At 42.3% G+C, this 16,957-nt stretch overlaps 1 protein-coding gene across 2 annotated transcripts; it reads left to right on the top strand.

The window, feature by feature from the left end:
* The first annotated feature begins 359 nt into the window (after positions 1-359).
* On the top strand, positions 360-13,894 carry Calm2 (calmodulin 2). 2 transcript variants are annotated; one of them, NM_007589.5, is made up of 6 exons: positions 360-502; positions 4,569-4,599; positions 11,361-11,504; positions 11,585-11,691; positions 12,084-12,219; positions 13,240-13,894. In NM_007589.5, exons 1-6 carry the CDS (start codon positions 500-502, stop codon positions 13,266-13,268), a joined length of 450 nt encoding a protein of 149 aa, NP_031615.1. In that variant the 5' UTR covers positions 360-499; the 3' UTR covers positions 13,269-13,894. The 2 variants fall into 2 exon arrangements, with proteins under 2 accessions (NP_031615.1, NP_001342632.1); NM_001355703.1 differs by lacking the exon at positions 4,569-4,599.
* Positions 13,895-16,957: the final 3,063 nt, after the last annotated feature.

The following is a 16,957-nucleotide window of genomic DNA, read 5'->3' as shown; positions in this document are numbered from 1 at the left end:
ACAGCGCGGCGCGAGCAAGCAACGGCAGAAGCCGCAACCGCGTTCCGGCTGCGAGAGAAAGTGACGCATTGCAGGTACAAATCAGCCAATCAGCAGCAAGCTCAACGAGGTTCGCCTGGTCGACCGCCACCGCGGTGCTCCTCCGCGCCGCAAAGTAGCTCCTGCCAGGCGCGGTTCCCCCGGCCTTTTAACGGCTTGCCTGGGAGTGGAACCCACTTACGTCATCCGTCCCCCTGCTCCCCTTTCTCTCTTGCGTGTCTGCCCAGTGACTGCGGAGAAAGGGGGTCTCCCGGAGAGTTGGGGGGGGGGAGGGGGCGGGGGCTGGCCGGGACTCGTTCGCTAGGTTCCGTTATCTGGATGAGGCGGAGGGATCTGGCGGAGGGAGGCGGAGGGAGGTGTTTATGAGGAGCTGGGGGCGGAGGAGGAGAATTAGTCCGAGTGGAGCGAGCGAGTCGAGCGGTTGTCTGGTCGCGTCTCGGAAACCCGTAGCCCTTGCAGCATGGTGAGTGCGTAGCTGAGCGGCCGGCGCCCCGCGGGTCGGGGAAAGATGCTGAAGCGGATTGACTAAAGAGGGGACCTCCCCTCTCAGAACTGTCCTCGCCAGAGGGACGGCACCAAAAAAAAAAAAAAAAAAAAGCCAGGAGGCCCCCCGCGACACTTGTGTCGCAGGTGTCCCCCACCCCTGTCCTCTTGGGTTCCCTTTTAGATGAGTCGGGGGACCGCTGCGGGGCTTGGCCGGGGGAGGATGGATCTGGGGTGCGGGGCCGTGGGCTCGGTCGAGAGAGCAGAGCAGGAGGGGCTGCGGCCGAGGCGGCGCCAAAGGTCAGCCCCGGGGGCCGGATTCAAACCGCCAACGGCCACCGCCGAGCGAGCGCGGGCGCCAGGAAGCGCCTTTGTCCGCCCGGCCGCCATGCGCGGGGGGTGGGGTGGGGAGGAGCGCGGGGCCCCGAGGCGAGCGGGCGCCGTTAGCCCGCATCCCCGCGAGGCCGGGCCGGGCCGGGCCGGGGGCGCGCCCCGTGGGTCCAGCCCGTGCGGGGACCCCCGCCGCGGGGGTCGGGTGGGGTGAGCGCGCGGGGCCCCGAGCCGCCGCCCTACGCGGCTCGGCTCGGCTCGCGCCCCAGCTGCTGCGCTGGCACCTGCAGGACTGCGGAGGTCTGGGCGGCCCGCGGCGCTGCGGGGATGGGCGGGGGAGGGGACCCCAGCAGTCCCCCCTCCCCCTCCGCGCAGGGCTGCTGCTGCTGCTGCTTGTTCACTCCATCTGGTGCTGGCTTCCGCTACCCAGACTGGATGATTAATTTTTTTTTCTTTTTTTAAATCGTTGAAGAATACAAGCTTTTGCTGGAAGTCGGGCGCTTTCTCAAAAAAAAAAAAAATAGAGCTCGTAAAGGGAAAGCAACCGACCTCAGTTAGGGTCTCAAAGGCGTTTTTCGGCCCCCATGAGCTAGTGGAAGTAGCAATTAAGGGGCGGGTCGCTAAATTCTTGAGTGCTCAGGTGCACTCCTGTTCACCTCTACCACACGCAGAGTTCCTTGAAAACGACTTGCGTTTCAGAGTGGAAGTTGCCATCTGATCTTAGTTCTTACGGACAGTTCACCTATGCAATAATGGCCGTCAGTAACTGTACACTTAAAGAGTGTAAAAGAGAGCAGGAGATTTTAGAAAGAGCTTTGAAAAATAAGTCCCTCTTCGTGTTTTCTGTTTTAAAAAAATTAATGAGGACGATAATTTGCAATACTTATTTTACTCCCTTGCCAAATGGTTACAGCAATGGGTGTGTCCAGGAGGCAAGGTGACATCTTAAACAGTAGTTGGGAATCCCTGCCAACTGAAACCTCCAGCCTGCTTGGGTGTGGGGAGTGTTCACCTTGAGAGAGCTAGCCTTCATTTAACTTTGGTGAATTCTTTTTGATATATATTTTTTAACTAATGAATTTTAATATGCTGACTGAATTTGTTCTTTGTAAGGGGAAACACGATGTAAATTATAGGCAGTAATTGACACTCCAAGTTGTATAGTAACTTATTATTTTTTTAGTTAGCATAGGATTTAAATCTTTACTGGAAAATTAGAATTTATATCTTAACAGTGGTTCTCCCCAGTAAGTTTTATATTTAAATGTATCGTTGCTACATCGACAACTATTCTAGTAACTTCATAATATTTAAGACTTTAGATTCTGAGGACTTCGTTAAAGAGAAAAAAATTGTTCTGTTAGGTACCTATGTATATAGAACTGATTACAAAGCCCTTGGATTTGCATGCAGTCATTGTATTTTTATTGGGATGTCATGTATTGAAAGGAATGTGCTGTTGATGGCTGGGTGACACAGGATGTAAACAGTAGAAAATGTCTCGAGTGTGTCTAAGTCAGTCCATTAAGCTGAAGGTTTTTATTAGGCTCAAAGATAGGGATTTGCTTTGGCTGCATTATAACATAGAAACTTGTAGCTAAGCTAGAGTTGAGACTTTCAGTCAAGGCCCTGATTTCGATGAAGTTTTGTTCTCCCCTGGTTTCTTTTTTGCCTCAGATGCTTTTATAGGAAGGGTGCCATTCTGTCAGAATAAAGACCTCCTTTTTCCTACAGAAATAACTTCTATTGGTTTTGCTATAATTGTAGAAGAGATGATAGATGAAGCCTCGATGAACAGGATGAAGATGTGTTTGTGTTCACTGAAGCCATGGAGTCATACATTTATTCACATACGCTAGATTTTTTTAAAAAATCACTTTTCAGCCATTTGAGTGCTCGTGTAATGCATTCAGTTCAGCTGACTCTGTAATGCAGGTTAGTTTCTAAATGAAGATCAACAGTGGTAACCCAAAGTGCAGGATGTGGTTCAGTAGGTTGGGATGGAGCCTGAAAGCATACTGGAAGCCTCTGGAATGAGGGTCAGACCATCACAGCAAGCCTTGAAGAATGGAGAGAGCGAAGAACTAGTCATCTCTCTGGTGACTTGGTCTTCCCCTTAGTGTGATAAACACATGTTAATGAGCTTGTATTTTCCCAAAAGTATAATTGTGGTTCTAAGAAAATGGCACTCTCCATAGACAGAAAAAGTAGTTGAAAATACTGAGTGCCAGGAAGTCTTTGCTTTTGATTTTTAGGAGTTTTTATTCTAGAACTTATTGGTAAAGTTTATTTTAAAAACTTAAACTCGGAGCTAGAGAGATAGCTTAAGGGTTAGGAGCACTGATGCTCTTCTTGAGGACCTGGGTTCAATTCTCAGCACTCACATGGTAGCTCACAACCATCTGTAACTCCAGTTCCAGGGGTCCTAACACAGACATGCTTGTAGGCAGAATACTAGATGCACATAAAATAAAATGTAGAAAAACTCCTTAAACTCAAGAAAGAACTTTTCACGAAGCCTTGGAAGCAAAAGTTGAAAGGTTTTCAAGTTATCTGGGAAACGAGTTTTGTGTGCCTGGTTCATTCCTTGAAGGTGATTTGTGTGCACTGTTTTAAGATTTATTTACTTATTTATTTATGTAATTATTGTTAGTGCCTTGTCTCCCTGAGACCTTATCTTTTATGTATACACCTATAAGACACTTCCATCAGTCTTTGACCCAACCTATTGCAACTGAAATCTGTGGAGTCACTGGCTGAGTTCCTGCTCTTAAGACATAACGTGCATTCCTTCCGATTTCCACCCTACAGTTAAGCTTGGCATCTTTTAAGGCTCAGGGTGATCTCAGTTGATGCTCTTCATGCCTTTTGTTTGTGTGTGTGAGTAAATTTTCTTTGCTTAGAGTTACTGCGAAGGAAGCATGGTGCGCTGTAAGGCTTGGTATTTGTGTTTTCACCTTCTGTATGGGAACTGAGCTGCTCGGTTAATATACATTGTAGGTAATCATTAGCTGCATGGTTGGTGGTGTAGGTGAAGTTATCTATGAAAGGTTGTGTAATATGTCCCAGGTTGCACAGCTTATAAAACCAGGGTGTTGAGAGATGGGTATTTAGAGAGGTGGTAAAAGACACCGAACATAACTGGCATTTCAATTTTAAGTCTAACTAAACTTCTTGGCTTTTTCCCTTTTTTCTTCCCTTAGTACTATTAAGGAGAAATAAGTTTAATTTATATTGTAATTAAATTGGATATTGCTTTTTTAAATTAAGATCTTGCTGTGTTGCCCAGACTGGCCTCCAACTAATGACCACACTGCCATGGATCAAATCGAGTTGTTGAGGAGGGAAGTTACCTTTTGGTTCCTCTTCAGATTCTATGCTGTGCTCTAGAGAAATTCATGAGGCCATTCCTAAAACGGTACAACCCTTCCCTCCCAAAAAAAGGGAGTCTAATTGAAAAGGAAGCTGGTTTTATTGGATATATTTTTGTGTATAAATTATAAGTTTTTTGAAAGTTTTATATAATTCTGAGTTATTTGACATAATCTCGGAGTCAAGTTTGCTTGGCTCTATAGTTGTGTCCACATTCTGCCTACCCATTGTGTTCCAGGCTCACTAGACTGAATGCAGCTCATAGCACACCATGAACCTTGAACCTGTAACTGCTAGTCTACATACTTATAAGTCATTAATCCACCTTTTTGAACTCTTTGTAGGCTGACCAACTGACTGAAGAGCAGATTGCAGGTAAGAAATATCCTGCTGGATTATATCCATTGTGATTTGTTATAAATTGGATAACAAACTCAAGATCATTAAATGAAATGCCTTTGATTATGTCATGAATGGTGACAAGTTGAATGTAGCATAAATACAGTAGTTGAGCTGCCTTTGGCAGTTGTGAGTGTAAGCATACACACAAAATTTATGTCTGTGTTTAGAGAGAGGGAAAATGAGAATAAGGTATATCAACTGGTGGTGATGGTTTTATTATTTTGTACTTTTTACTACCATCCAAAATGCTTGTAACTTCAGATAATATAAATAATAAAGTACATGTTTGTGTGTGTGTGTGTTGGGGGGGGGGTAAGTAGTATGTATAGTAACTAAATTAAATTGAAATGTAGAGTCAGAAAAATGAAAATTGAATTTCCTTTGACTTTAGTCAGTTGATTTAATAGATTAGGCAATCCTTCATCTCTACGAGACTCATATTCTCCAAAATCTAAAACGTGAGTGCTAACATGACACCATTCATAGAAGAAGGGCCATTCTACCTCATAACAGATGGGTTGTGGTCAAGATGCTTGGACAGTACAAATACTGTATAAAAATCACTTGTAGTTGTATATAAAGGTATATATGACACATGAAATACTTTGTAATTTGAAACATGTCTGGTCCCAAGCATTTCAGATACACAGTGTTCAGTTTGTATGATGTATTGGTGAGTAATAGAGACAAACATAACAAATGTCGCTGGTATTCTGATTTCTTTTCAGATTTTATAACTCTTTATGTATGTCAATGTAGCAATTGAATTGATTTTAAAGACAGTGACAGCTATTGAACTGACCCTCTTAGGAGAAATAAATGAGACCAATGCATAAAACTTGTCTTGAGCTGTGTAACCTGCCTGCCAGGACTCTCGGCTTTATTGTGATATTTGGGACAACTATCTGATTGTGAAATGTGGAAGCTGCCAGTTGTGTTTTCTCTCTCTCTGTTTCTGAATACAAGGTCCTGCTCTGAAGAACTGACTGGCCTTGAACTCATTTAATTCTGCCTCTTGAGTGCAAGCAAGGGATTTTAGGCATCGCCATTATATGTGGCCTCCTAAGACTTTTATCAGCAATTTTAACTTTGCATTTTCTCAGTAATTCAGAGGCATTTGATATGTGTCCAAATGTTTTTCCCCCTCTGGTGCTGGAGACTGAACCGAGGGCCTTATGCATACTGGTCACATGCTGATGGTTCTACCCCTGGCATGTGAGTGTTTGACAGTTTAACTGTCTAGCTCGGGCTATGAAAGTCCAGCTGGTTTGCAGTTTATGACCCTTCTACCTCCCCTCCCCCAATGCTCTAGCATGCTCTGTTACCTGAGCATTTACCTCAGCTTTTAAAGTTCAACTGTATCATCCTTTTAGAGTAAATCTACGATTCCTGCAAATCTACAGAAACCTGGAAACTGTTAGAAATCACTAGTCCTCAAATATTTGATGACTATATAAAGTAAAAGGCTACTGGATTAAGGACTAAATTTAAACAGGTTTTTAAAAAACTGCTAAATTAATAATTTGATTTAAATCTAGCATTTAATTTTGCAGGTTGGTAAGATAATATCTTGTGTATATTGAAGTAATAAGGCAGAGCTTTGAATTTTTTGTTCAGTTGTATTGGTTTGTTATGTTGAAATTCAGTCACACATATGCTAAAGAACTCCAACCTTAGTTACACCATTAAATTACCAAGAATTCCTTTTTTTCCTCAGCTTTTTTTTTTTTTTTTTTTTTTTTTTTTTTTGTATTTCCCCCCTTTGGGCGATTAGGTTGGGCTAATAGTTCCTTTCTGACACTTTTGACTGTCTCATGTATCTGGTCAAATATTGGTCCCTCCTGCTTACAACAGACATTTCAGGGTAGAAAAATGTATTGATATAAGGGTTCTATCATTCTGGGCAGTGGTGGCACACACCTTTAATGCCAGCACTTGGGAGGCAGAGACAGGCAGATTTCCGAGTTCAAGGCCAGCCTGGTCGACAAAGTGAGTTCCAGGACAGCCAGGGCTACATCTGTCTCGAAAAAACCAAAAACCAAAACAAAACAAAAAAAAGTTTTCTATCATATTCGATTCTTTTAGAAAGCTCTGTATATCTGGTCAGTGTAATAGATGAAGTCTTCAATGACTTGTAGTTATCAGAAAGTTGTCTTTCCAAGGTAAATAGTCTCAACACTTGGGGTCTGAAGCAAGGGGCTCACAAATTTGAGAGCAGCCTAAACTCCATAGCTAGATAGTTTCTGTCCTAACGTTGGCTTTATAAAAGGCAGGGGCTGGCTGGAGAGGAGTTCTTTCTCTGTTTTGCCTTTTTCTCTAGTACAAATGTCAAGCCCAGTGCCTACTGTGCATTATGTTGTAAGTAAGTGTTTTCTGAGTGGATAACTGCAGAGCAGTGCAGAGAACCCACTAGCAGTGTCCGTCCTGGCCTCTCCAAGGGCCCTGCTCCTGAAGTTCAATCTACCTTAAAGGCACAGTTGGTTTTTGGGTTTTGGTTTTGTTTTGCCTTTTTCTTAAAGTTGGTGGTCAGTGATATTCTGGAGTCTAAAATCTCATCCTTCCAGGAAGAAATGTTGACCATCTAGGGACTTAAAATGTGACATTATATGAGCAGTTGAAACTATTTTTATTCTCATAGTATAACGATTACTACTATAGATTTGTTTAGAAATTCTAACAGTAAATAACTTAGTCTAGAAATGAAATAGTACTTGTTCTGGTGAAAGTTACTAAAATCTATATTACCTTAAGATAATTTTCTAAAGAATAACTCATTCTAGCATGACACCAGTAACCTTATTGTTTCACATTTGAAAGACTGGTAGTGAAAGGTACTTAAAAAATTTTAAATGAAATCTCAGTCTTAAACTTTGAAGGTCCAGATTTGATTAGAACGTTAATCTTTAGCACTGGATATGTAAATAAAGAAAATACCTTAAAAAAAGAACATTAATCTTATCCATTTGTAGCAGTGGTTACCCTGACTACAGAGGCTTGCTGTGCCCTGGGGCACTCATTTCCCTTTGTTGAGAAATAGTCTCAATTCTTACAGTTACTTAACTGAACAAATAAAACTAAAAATAAATTCTGACTTGTGAAAATTTCAGTCTTGGCATAGAAGCCCTTTGGAGTGGGCCCTTTACACCTACATATAAGATAGCTGTGATAGTGAGTATTTTTATTACGTATTTAACTTTTAGCTCCTGATTTTATATTTCTGATATTATTAATGGGAATGAATGCTTAGAATAAAGTGCTCCTGTGTGTAAGTACATGTTGTGCTGGTTCTGAAGAGCAGATGAACTGCAAAAGCAGAGGGACGCCTGGCAGTGATGGCGCACGCCTTTAATCCCAGCACTCGGGAGGCAGAGGCAGTCGGATTTCTGAGTTCGAGGCCAGCCTGGTATACAGAGTGAGTTCCAGGACAGCCAGGGCTACACAGAGAAACCCTGTCTCGAAAAACCAAAAAAAAGAAAAAAAAGAATATAGATTTGGCCTTTGAATAATGTCATTAGTTTCCTTTATTTTGTACATAAATTAAGAGGTATAGCATGGATAATGTGTTTTGTTTGGAGACAAGGCCCAGGCAGGCCTCTAATTCTCGATCCTCCTGCCCCAGCCTCTCCAGTTCTGGAATTACAGGTGTGTCACTGTGGCCTGACCCATGAATGTTTTAAACCTTTGAAATTTAGAATACATAAACTTTGCCGTCTATTTCCTACAAATAGGTTAGCGTAGTTAAACCATATAATAACTTGATTGTTGCTACTTAGACATTGGGAGGTTATGCACATAAATGATAAAAGATCATTTTTATGGTTAAGTATGTAACTCTTTAAGTACTTTAACCTTTTTTTTGGGGGGGGGGGGAGGTTCGAGACAGGGTTTCTCTGTGTAGCCCTGGCTGTCCTGGAACTCACTTTAGACCAGGCTGGCCTCGAACTCAGAAATCCGCCTGCCTCTGCGTCCTGAGTGCTGGGATTAAAGGCGTGTACCACCACGCCCGACATACTTTAACCTTTTAATAATTTGGTAAATGATTGACTATGGACCTAGTCTGATAATTTATTTCTAGATAATTTGTGCATCTTGTTTGTAGGTGGGGAATGCATTGATTTGTATAGTAATTAGATTGGTGTCTTAGTACTGTATACAGGTTACTCAGTTATTGCACCCAGTTCCTAATTAAGCTTCTGACAGATAATAGATGAGTTCCTCAGGAGATGTTTGAATGGACTAGACCTGTGCATATATGTGGAGAGAGAGTATTGTGTGCATGTATGTGGAGAAAGAGTATTGTGTGCTCGTATGTGGAGAGAGAGTGTTATGTGCACGTATGTGGAGAGAGAGTATTGTGTGCTCGTATGTGGAGAGAGAGTGTTATGTGCACGTATGTGGAGAGAGAGTATTGTGTGCTCGTATGTGGAGAGAGAGTGTTATGTGCACGTATGTGGAGAGAGAGTGTTATGTGCACGTATGTGGAGAGAGTGTTATGTGCACGTATGTGGAGAGTGTTGTGTGCACGTATGTGGAGAGTGTTATGTGCACGTATGTGGAGAGAGAGTGTTATGTGCTCGTATGTGGAGAGAGTGTTATGTGCACGTATGTGGAGAGAGAGTGTTGTGTGCACGTATGTGGAGAGAGAGTGTTGTGTGCACGTATGTGGAGAGAGAGTGTTGTGTGCACGTATGTAGAGAGAGAGTGTTGTGTGCACGTATGTGGAGAGAGAGTGTTGTGTGCACGTATGTGGAGAGTGTTGTGTGCACGTATGTGGAGAGAGAGTGTTGTGTGCACGTATGTGGAGAGAGAGTCTTATGTGCACGTATGTGGAGAGAGAGGGTTGTGTGCACGTATGTGGAGAGAGAGTGTTATGTGCACGTATGTGGAGAGAGAGTGTTGTGTGCACGTATGTGGAGAGAGAGTGTTGTGTGCACGTATGTGGAGAGAGTGTTGTGTGCACGTATGTGGGGAGAGTGTTGTGTGCACGTATGTGGAGAGAGAGTGTTGTGTGCAGGTATGTGGAGAGAGAGTGTTGTGTGCAGGTATGTGGAGAGAGAGTGTTGTATGCACGTATGTGGAGAGTGTTGAGTGACCACAGATGAGTCAGTACAGCTGAACCCGAGTAAAAAGCTGACCAGGTGTTTATATGCTGCATAAGTGCCGTGGTGTCCTCAAAGGTAATAGGATCTGGTAATTGTTTGGGTACTTTTCACAAAAGAACTCAAATAAGGAGGCAGTTTACATAGTAGAAGCAAAGAGGAGGGGAGCTTTGAACCAAACTACTGGTTGCAGAAGTAGGAAGAAAAAAAAGAATCAGTAGCATTTAGTACAGCTTTTTTATAGACTTCGGGGGAACTAGTTAAAGTGACTTCCCTGGTGTTTGTTAGCTCCTGGAGTTGCTGAGGATTATAAAATTATTACATGTCTTTCCTGAGGTCAATCAAGGGGAATCTGTTTTATTGGATAGTCAGAGGATGAGAAAATGCATAGACAAAAATGCATTTATGAATGGGCATAGACAAAATGACCAGAGATTAAACGGATAAAACTGGTAACATTTGACTATAAAAGCAGACAAAATCCAGAGCCGTGTCGGTGTAAGGTGGAAAGGAAACTGCAGTTCCTAAGGAGGCCGAGAGGTGTTTGAGTATTGACTTCTCGTGTGGATTAATCAAGTGAGCTGAATGCTTTCAGCGGGTGGTTTGGTAATATCAATAGTGGGTTAATATAGAGGAATGTGTACAAGTAGTGATGCTCTCCAGTTTAAGGAAATTATTATAAAATTTGAAGTTTTATGTTCATAAACAGACTTTTATGTCGGTGGACAAAGTCTTTAGATAGATGGGTGGGTGTGGAGATGGTGTGAACCAGAACTGCAGAGAGTAAATTACAGCAGAGACAGACAGACAAGCACCAACACCATCTCATTTCTTAAACGCAAAGTCAGGGGCAGTTCACATGGCAGAGCTTAGCAGCTCAGCAACTTTGGAACTGCTGTTTTGTTTGCAAAAAAGTCTAGTCTGTTTAGAAAATACCTTACTTACTTGTTATCTATTAGTTTGACCTTGTTATTGCTTTGTTATCTAAGCTATGACCTTGGGAGTTAATTTCTTAGTTCCTGTCTTGAAAAGAAAAGTTTCATCAATACATTTCCTGATACCAGTTCAAGTTAGAAGGAACGTGATCACAATTTCATAAGATTTTAAAGTTCTTAAGAATAACGTATATTAAAAAAAAAAAGAATAACGTATATTTTACTTTTGTAATAAAGTTTTAAAGCTTAAAAAGTTTTCTATTCAAAATTGTCTTTTTCTCTATAATGTTAGATCTAAGTGGACATTGATAGCTTGGCTCAATTACTAATATCAGTATTTGATGGTTTCTTTCTTGATGTTAGAAAACTAGTCCTTTTAATATTTTTCTGAAGTTCTTGCTTTGATTTAGTATTTTATTAATTGTAGACATAACCTTTGAAGGTCCCTCTAAACATCTGTCTGTATATTGGATTTTCCTGAGCTTTTAGTCCTTCCTGGTAGCTCAGTATGAACCAGCATAGTGGCTTGGTTAGCCAAAGATTTTGACAAATTCTCACAAGGTATTCCCACCTAATTTATTAGGAGTCCGAGTTCCACTTGAAGTGCTGTCTATCTTTGCCTTCTTGGAGAGTTAGTACATTTTACTGCGTAGGGCGGCGGTGCTAACCTGTATGTTTGGACGTGTGTTCTCTCTGGCAGAGTTCAAAGAAGCTTTCTCACTATTTGACAAGGACGGGGATGGGACAATAACAACAAAGGAGCTGGGGACAGTGATGAGGTCCCTGGGGCAGAACCCCACAGAAGCAGAACTGCAGGACATGATCAATGAAGTAGATGCGGATGGTGAGTGTTTAATTTGGGGCTGGAGGGTTTGTCACAGAGGCGTCTGCATTTTGTTGTATGTTTACACAAACTATTTTCAGGTAATGGCACAATTGATTTCCCTGAATTTCTGACAATGATGGCAAGAAAAATGAAAGACACAGACAGTGAAGAAGAGATTAGAGAAGCATTCCGTGTGTTTGATAAGGTAAGGCTCGGGCGCATTCGTGGGCAGTGGAATGAGACCGATAGAGCCTCCCCGGGGACCCCGTGTAAACTTACTGCAGAGGATGCATATGTCATGTGCCTTTGGAGGCAGGGAGTAGTAGCTGGAGACAGACTACTTAATGACATTTACAGATCAGGTAGTGTGGATTCTCTTCACTTTGTGTGAAAAAAATCCACCCAAGACAGGGTTTCTCTGTGTAGTCCTGTCTGCCCTGGAACTCCCTGTAGACCAGGCTGCTACAGACTCAGAGAACCACCTGCCTCTGCCTCCACTTGATAGAAATTTCTAGAGTCTACTTTTGTAACATGAAATTGTTCATTAATGTAGGAATTCACGTATTACTCAGACATCATCCTCCCACTTTGTTGTAGGATGGCAATGGCTATATTAGTGCAGCAGAGCTTCGCCATGTGATGACAAACCTTGGCGAGAAGTTAACAGATGAAGAGGTCGATGAGATGATCAGGGAAGCAGACATTGACGGGGACGGTCAGGTAAACTACGAAGGTGAGTCACAAGGGCAGTCTCACTCGCTCACTCCACGCTGAATTCTAGGTAAAGTTACCAAGGGGGTTCCTAGCTGAAGATCAGGAATCTTTACCTCCCGAAATTTGGGTGCTAAAATAGTTCTCACTAAACTTATGTCATTTAAAATGTCTGCCAACAAGGCTCCATGACTCACCTGAGAACTCTGACTCTCAGGTCTACGCCTGTACCTAGAACACGAACACTGTAACAAGTTGTTAACATTTGGACGGAGCTGTGCAGTTTTTGTAGAAGGTGATGGGATCATTTTAAAAGTTTGAAATTTTACTGTGAATTTCCTAAAATGAAATTAACAGACTGTATGTGACTAGGTTCTGTTTTTTCTTTCTGATTCCAATCTGGAATGGTTTTAATTAAAAAATATCTTGGTTACTTGAAATTGAGATGGCTGCCCAGGAAGTGAGGCTTTTAGAAATGGAAAGGACTTCTTTTTGCCTTTCACTTTTTCACGACGTAACAGTTGTAAGCTGCATAAATGTTAGCCTTATAAAAGTTAAAGCAGTTGTTGCACTGAGGTTACAATTGACTTTTGACCTAACTGATATAAAAATCAAGTGTGGGGGTTGGGGATTTAGCTCAGTGGTAAAGTGCTTGCCTAGCAAGCCCAAGGCCCTAGGTTCGGTCCTCAGCTCCGGAAAAAAGAAAAAAAATAAAAAATAAAAAAATAAAAATCAAGTGTAAAGTAAGCCAAGTAAGGCAAGAATGCTCTCCCTCCCATTCTGTTCCTGGGGATTGAACTCTGGGTCTTACCTCTGCTAGGCAAGTGTTGTACAGTAAGCTCTATCCCTCAGCCCCAACATTAATTGCCTCATGTTTAATGATCTATCTAAGTTTCTAGTGATTATGAAGATAAGCTTTGGCCATTAACTGGCTTCCCTGCTGCTGAGGTGATTGAAGGAAGGGACAGAGGTGCAGTGTGTGGTCACGCTGGCTTGTCCTATGGATGACTCACGTTTCTGTGTTTCTCATTTTTTTTTCCAGAGTTTGTACAAATGATGACAGCGAAGTGAAGACATTGTACAGAATGTGTTAAATTTCTTGTACAAAATTGTTTATTTGCCTTTTCTTTGTTTGTAACTTATCTGTAAAAGGTTCCCCCCCCCTACTGTCAAAAAATATGCATGTATAGTAATTAGGACTTCATTCCTCCATGTTTTCTTCCCTTATCTTACTGTCATTGTCCTTAAACCTTATTTTAGAAAATTGATGAAGTAACATGTTGCATGTGGCTTACTCTGGCTATATCTAAGCCCGTCTGCACATCTAAACTTAGATGGAGTTGGTCCAATGAGGGAACATCTGGGTTATGCCTTTTTTAAAGTAGCTTTTAGGAACTGTCAGCATGTTGTTGTTGAAGTGTGGAGCTGTAACTCTGCGTGGACTGTGGACAGTCAACAATATGTACTTAAAAGTTGCACTATTGCAAAACGGGTGTTTTATCCAGGTACTCGGACACTATTTTTTTGTACTGCTGGTATTGTACCAGGAACATTTTCTTTTATTGTTACTTGCTTTTTAAACTTTGTTTAGCCACTTAAAGAAAACCTGCTCATGGCACAACTTGCCTCAAATCCATTCCAAGTTGTATATTTGTTTTCCAATAAAAAAAATTACAATTTACCCAATTGTTGCTCTGAATCTGAGTGATTTAATAACTATTAGTGTCTGATTTTGGGGATAGCGTGTGAAGTTGCTTTCTCCATGGTGTGAGGTAGACTCTTGTAGGAACTTCCTGCCCTTACAAAAATTAAAAGCCCTTTTTATGGCTGAGCCTTTAAAGGAAGAAGCAGGCACATCTCTTAAGTTTAGGGGCCAGCCTAATGCCTGGTCTACATAGCACATACCAGGCCAGACTGGACTCCACAGTGAGACCCTGTCTCCAAGAAGAAGAAAAAAACCCTTTTATAAATGAACCTTTTGTAAGGAATTGGGATGTAATACATATTTAGCATTTACCTTTTCTTATTTAAAGATTTTAGGTTGATGGGTATGAGTGTTTGGCCTGTACGTATACCACAAGTGTGCCTACTGCCCACAGCAGTCAGGAGAGGGCACCAGGCCCAAGAACTATGTACCAGCTTGTGGATGCTGGGAATGCACGCAACCTGGTCCCTCTCTGTAAGCACAAGGGCTCTCAACTGCTGAAGCCCTCACTCTCCAGCCTGGCTTCCTACCTCTTAGAGCAGCTGCGACTTTGTCCGTAGCTCGCTAGCTGAAGGATGCTATGATTTACCTTTGCTTCTTAGCTTATCAGAGCAATTTCAGCTGTGCTTGCTTATCTGCTTATAGCCTGTTTTACCATAACATAGTTTTAGGGTTAGGTAAGCAGATCACCTAAGCTGTCATTTTTAGCTTTTGCTGTTTCTGCCATTGCTTTCTCTGTCATTTAGGTTCAAGGCATGGTTACCAAGGTTTTTCTTTTCTGCCATTTAAATATCTGATTTCATAGCAAACCACAACCAAGGTTGAAAGGGTGAGTAGAGTTCTTACATGCTTATCATGGCCCACAAGATGCAGAGTTGTCCTAGAAGGTGGGGCAGCTCATTACATAGTAGGTTACTGCCTTATTGCTATAGAGGCTATAGAGGGACTGAGGGAGGGAAGTTAGACACTAACTCTGCTCATCCTATTCCTCAAGTGAAAGCTTTGCTGAAATAGATGGCCATTTGGGAGGCCCTGCCATTGAGTGGTGGTAGTCATTTTTGGGGGGGGGGGGGGTGTTTCGAGACAGGGTTTCTCTGTGTAGCCCTGGCTGTCCTGGAACTCACTCTGTAGACCAGGCTGGCCTCGAACTCAGAAATCCACCTGCCTCTGCCTCCCGAGTGCTGGGATTAAAGGTGTGCATGCGCCACTACTGGCAGGCTGCGGTGTTAGTCTTTAAAAGATCATAAATGTTCACCCTAGGGTGATAAATGGCTTTCACCTTTGTGGACACCACTGTGAATGATCTTCAGGTCTGCTGTCCAAGATCTTAATTAATTTACATACAAGGTGCCATCACTGTTGCCAAGGAGTCTTTCTAGATGTCCAGTGAGATAGTGATTCTTTTTAATAGTCTCTGGCCTTTTGCCTTAAGTATTACCGTGTTTTAAGCCAGGTGCCCCTGTAAAATAACAGTTCTATTAATGTATTTTTTCCAGTTGTTTGGAAGTCCAAATAAATTAATAACTAAGGTACAAATAACCAACCAATAATGAAGTTAAAGGAAGTGTGTGTGTGTGGGGGGGAGGTTGTGTGTGTGTGTGTTGGAATTACAGTGTGTGCCACCATGCCTGGCATTACTTTTTTGCCCTTGTGCTGGGACTCGAGGCCATTGAACTACATCCCTAGCTCACTTGTGCCATGTCTTATGTCATAGAGTACAGAAGACATACAAGGGGTATTCCCCTCGTTTTCCAGGATATTGAAAAATACATAATTCCTATGATCACAGCTGTTGAAACCTTTGGAACTACTCTGTAAGCAATCATTTGAGCCCAGGACTAGGATTTAAAACCATGTCCAAGTCTATCGACAATGTTAGTGTTTGTTTTGCAGGACTATGTAGTAATTAATCCTTGAATGCTATGTGTAGCATGTTTGCTCTGAGATGATTCTGCCAGTTAAAGCACATTTTTTAGAGATGTGGGTGCATATGACATCCATGAGTTCAGTACCTGTGTCGAGGAGGAGGAGGGGTCAGGGCCTCTCAACTGCCATGTGGGTGTTGGAAACCAAACCTAGGTCATGTGTAAGAGCAGCAAGTGCTCTCTGTAGCTGAGCTCAAGCCCCCAAGTTTAGGAAATCACTTCTGTGTCAGGATAATGTATTTAACCATTTATGGTGGTGGTTTTTCCAGTTTGAGATCAGTGAATGGCAGTTTAAAGTTACTTTCGAAGAGGTATTTGGCATAAACTTGGAGTCAAACTCTTCAGCCCTGATTTGAGAGTTATCCTTGGGAAGTAAAATTTCCCAAGAAATTTTAGAAAAACATTTTTGGAGGTCTGATGGGTAACAGGTATTACTAGACACTAAATGTCTTGTAGCTCTAGCTTACATTATTGTTAACCAGAAAAGAAACTCCTGATCCTTTATACAGTGGTAGTGGTGGGTTTTGTTTAGCTTTTTTCTTAACTCCTTGAACTTCCACCTTGAAGTTGTCATCCTCTTCCCCCACCTCTTCCCCCACACTCCCCACCCCCAGCACTAGGATGCCACCCTGTGCCCAGGCGCTGTGATACTAGAGCTAACTTCACAGCTGGGGCATTCTAGACAGCAACTGCCAAATGAGCCTTGTTCCAGCCCCAGCAATGTTTTCCGCAGCTTTGTTTGGTTTGCTCTATGGATGAAAGTCCTTGAAACCAGTGACCTACATGTTTCTAGTCTGAGGTAGACTATTTTTTTTTTCATCTGGTTCCCTTCTTTTCACTTGCACACCTTGTGTAGGTTTCTGGACTTCTCTGTACCTTCTTCATAGTCTCCAGGGTCTCAGTCCCTCGTCTGCTGAGCCAGTTTTACAGGCTCAGCCAAAATAAGAAAGTGCAATGAAGCTCGGGGTGGAATTGACTAACCTGTCATATTTGAGAACTTAGTGTTTATTTTCATCTTAACCATATAACTTCCATCCATTTTATACTTGAAATCCAGGGCCTTTTAAAAATAGTACATTGAGAAGCCAAGTGTGGTAGTGAATGCCTGTAACCTTGGCACTTGGAGGCCT

The sequence above is a fragment of the Mus musculus genome, chromosome 17, assembly GCF_000001635.26.
Source record: "Mus musculus strain C57BL/6J chromosome 17, GRCm38.p6 C57BL/6J".
NCBI classification, from domain to species: Eukaryota; Metazoa; Chordata; class Mammalia; order Rodentia; family Muridae; genus Mus; species Mus musculus.
This window is presented reverse-complemented; position numbering and strand designations above follow the sequence as displayed.

Coding starts and splice junctions, on each gene's coding strand:
- Calm2 (NM_007589.5), top strand. Junction 11,505..11,584: donor CAATGAAGTAGATGCGGATG/GTGAGTGTTTAA, acceptor AACTATTTTCAG/GTAATGGCACAATTGATTTC. Junction 11,692..12,083: donor CATTCCGTGTGTTTGATAAG/GTAAGGCTCGGG, acceptor ACTTTGTTGTAG/GATGGCAATGGCTATATTAG.